Source organism: Watersipora subatra, chromosome 1 (assembly GCF_963576615.1).
Source record: "Watersipora subatra chromosome 1, tzWatSuba1.1, whole genome shotgun sequence".
NCBI lineage: Eukaryota > Metazoa > Bryozoa > Gymnolaemata > Cheilostomatida > Watersiporidae > Watersipora > Watersipora subatra.
The window spans coordinates 11818032-11821781 of record NC_088708.1 but is presented as its reverse complement, the minus strand read 5'-3'; the positions used below and the strand labels follow the sequence as shown (position 1 = coordinate 11821781).

General features: G+C 36.4%; 1 protein-coding gene across 1 annotated transcript; it reads right to left on the bottom strand.

The window, feature by feature from the left end:
• Positions 1–929: 929 nt before the first annotated feature.
• LOC137399748 (uncharacterized) lies at positions 930–1847 on the bottom strand. The gene has a single exon (XM_068085996.1). It carries the CDS (start codon positions 1845–1847, stop codon positions 930–932), a length of 918 nt encoding a protein of 305 aa, XP_067942097.1.
• Between the last annotated feature and the right edge of the window lie 1903 nt (positions 1848–3750).

The following is a 3750-nucleotide window of genomic DNA, read 5'->3' as shown; positions in this document are numbered from 1 at the left end:
TTTCTTCAGGTCGACAGTTTCAAGCAAGTTCAGAGTTTTATAAATATGTGTGGTATTTGGTGATATCAACGTCGCCATGTTTATGCCTTCAGCCTCAACTATTGCTGAAACATTCTATTTATTCTACATTATCTAATAATAATAATAACAATTGATCGTCTAGTAATGATAATAATGATGTTGCAATAGCTATGTTAAAGTTTTATTGTTTCAAGGCTTTTAAAAAATATAGAAATGTTTGGTTTTTTTCCATGTGCCATTCTAAACATCACTTTCTTATTACCACCATTGTATGTACAGGTAAATAATTTTTATCTTGTTATTGTGATTTTTCCTGACGAATATGTTTCATAGATTTAAAAAATCAAGGTGGTCATTTGAATGAAAAATCTGCTTTAATGAAAAACTTAATAAACTTATCAAACTCCATGTGGAAAGTCCAACCTATCAGCCCACGGTAGAGTCAAACTATCTATGATTGTCCACTGTGTGATCAACACTTTATAAATACAACATCAGCAACACTGTTCAGCTCTAAGGACTTCCTCTAATGACTACTGTACAGTGTATATCCTTTGGTGTGATCATACTGACATATGCACCAATACAAGCACTGAGTGAGGGATTGACACACTTAGCAGGTGCTGTGATGAGAAGAGTACAAAGCAGAACTTGTGGGTATTTGTGAAGAACATTTAAGCACTGCTCGTGACTTATTTTTCAACGAGTCAGCAAATTAACTATTTTAGTGTTAAAAGTTGCAAGAAATGATAAGCCTATCACTATGGAAATAGACTAAGGGGATAGTTAAATACAGTCTTAAAACCACAGCTTTATTGGGCAGTATATATTGGAGCAAAAAAAAATAAACATGCTCAACTGACCACCACTGGCTTGTAAACAATTTTTAGCAAATTTAAGCCAATTTTTCATGAACTGGCCACAAATGTCTCGGTACTGAACATGCTGGTCTCAGTACTGAACACGCTGGTCTCAGTACTGAACATGCTGGTCTCAGTACTAAACATGCTTGTCTCAGTACTGAACATGCTGGTCTCAGTACTGAACACGCTGGTCTCAGTACTGAACATGCTGGTTTCAATACTGAACACGCTGGTCTCAGTACTAAACATGCTGGTCTCAGTACTGAACATGCTGGTCTCAATGCTGAATACGCTGGTCTCAGTACTGAACATGCTGGTCTCAGGACTGAACATGCTGGTCTCAGTACTGAACATGATGGTCTCAGTACTGAATATGCTGGTCTCAATACTGAACATGCTTGTCTCAGTACTGAACATGCTTGTTTCAGTGCTGGACATGCTGGTCTCAATACTGAACATGCTGGTCTCAACACTAAACATGCTGGTCTCAGTACTGAACATGCTTGTCTCAATACTGAACATGCTGGTCTCAGTACTAAACATGCTTGTCTCAGTACTGAACACGCTGGTCTCAGTACTGAACATGCTGGTTTCAATACTGAACACGCTGGTCTCAGTACTAAACATGCTGGTCTCAGTACTGAACATGCTGGTCTCAGTACTGAACATGCTGGTCTCAGTACTGAACACGCTGGTCTCAGTACTGAACACGTTGGTCTCAATGCTGAATATGCTGGTCTCAGTACTGAACATGCTGGTCTCAGGACTGAACATGCTGGTCTCAGTACTGAACATGATGGTCTCAGTACTGAATATGCTGGTCTCAATACTGAACATGCTTGTCTCAGTACTGAACATGCTTGTTTCAGTGCTGGACATGCTGGTCTCAATACTGAACATGCTGGTCTCAACACTAAACATGCTGGTCTCAGTACTGAACATGCTTGTCTCAATACTGAACATGCTGGTTTCAGTGGTTTGTGTTGATTAAACTACTTCTTAGGTCCTTGCTATTTTTTTATATTTTTCCTCAAGCAAACGCGATAGATAATATAGCATACGACTGCGTGCTCTCTTGATTTTTGGATGTATTATATTATGTAACTTGATGAACAACAAAAAATTCTGGATGTGTTCATAGTAAATCAGCTAACGATGTTGTTAGCAAATTTATGAAGCAGTTCAGTGAATAAGCTAAAAATATACATGTATCATAAACAACTGAATATGGCCAACAATGGTAAAGAAAATTAAGAGTTGTCTTTTTTGTAAAAAAAGTGAGCAGACAACTTGTTAGGTAATAAATACAGTAGTTGACTCTTAATTAATAAATAAACAATAAATCAGCTTGTTCATTCTTTAAACAAGTTATACTTTTCATAGTATTTCTATGGTTTTCTGCTGTTGATTCATTTTCTACAATTCTCAAATCTTGACCAAAAATACAGATAATAATTAGCCTTAGTTTCATATTAATAAGATTTAAACTGGCACATAAATGTAAAACTCTAAATAATTAAAGGCTATTAAGTATTTTGTTACGTCACATAATCAGTTGGAGGTTTCTGTTTATATGACAGTGATAGTTATCAGCTGTCTGTTGTAAATAAAACGACTCTCAACGAGCAACTGAAGTGTTGCAGCAGGTGCAATTTATAGAAGGGAAAGTATTTAGTAGCCTCTGATTTGCTGACTAGACTTTTTCACTTTACGCTTTTGTACATTTTTGCATTCAATAGAATAACAGCAGAGAACTAACTTCCTTGTTTCCAGTCCTCTAGGTTAATCCATAATTAAATATTTAGATTTGTAGATGTCATATTCTTGAGGGTGATAGGAAACAGCTTTAGGTTGACATATCTGCATCTTGAAACTGTCTTACTGCTGTAATGATGTTTACTGTGCAAGTTTAAGCAAGAGCAATCAGTATTGGCCAGTATTATTGTTACAAAGCACTTCAAGCCATCTACAAGTTTCCTGGTTAAACCACACATTCAAAACACTTTACAAGGAATGAGCCTGTACTATGTCTTCAGCAAGCTATGTCATATACATAGAGACCTATGCAAGACATAGAGCTATTCCAATTGCAAAGCTCCACAGCTCTTCTATCAATGTTACTACTGTTTTCTACCAGCTACTTCATCTTCTGATGATGATTACAAACAAAAGTTGAATGTTGCTGTAGACCAGCCGTATACGTAAACTAAGATCAGTGGCGTATACCAGTTTGTTTCTCACATGAACTGATCCTCTTGTATTGCATTTGTTTAAGGCAAACCAGGTGAGAGCTCGCAGTAAGCATGTTTTGATAAAAAATTTTACAGCATGCTAAGTGGGCCACGTAGCAGTGATATTGACACCGTGTTTCATATTCTAAACCAGAAACGAATTCTAAACTGTTATTAGACTGTTATATGTAGAATATTAGCTATGAAGCTGTGGTAAAATCAAAAAGTCGGTTAAAAAAAAAGATAATCATGGATAATGGGCATGTTGAGTTTAACATCACATTAGATCTATAAGATCGTTAAAGTTAAGAATGGAATCGAATCTTGTCAGTTTTTCAGTGCACTAGCCTGTCCCTCAACATCAACCTCATATGTATATTTCCTAGCTGCTCTTTAAATGGCCTAGTTTTGGGTGTCACGTTACACTAGGCAACATGATGTAATGTGTGGTTAGAATGAGCAGCATCCGCTCTTCGCCATGCTATTTTGTTTGAGGATTCCAGGTACCTCGAACAGATCTTTTTAAAGATGACGAGTAAAATTAGTTTTTTTTTATCAATGCAAGCTTTCGGATTTTTTGAAATTACATTTCATAATATTTAGTATATGCAACAGTCTATGACATATCGACAATG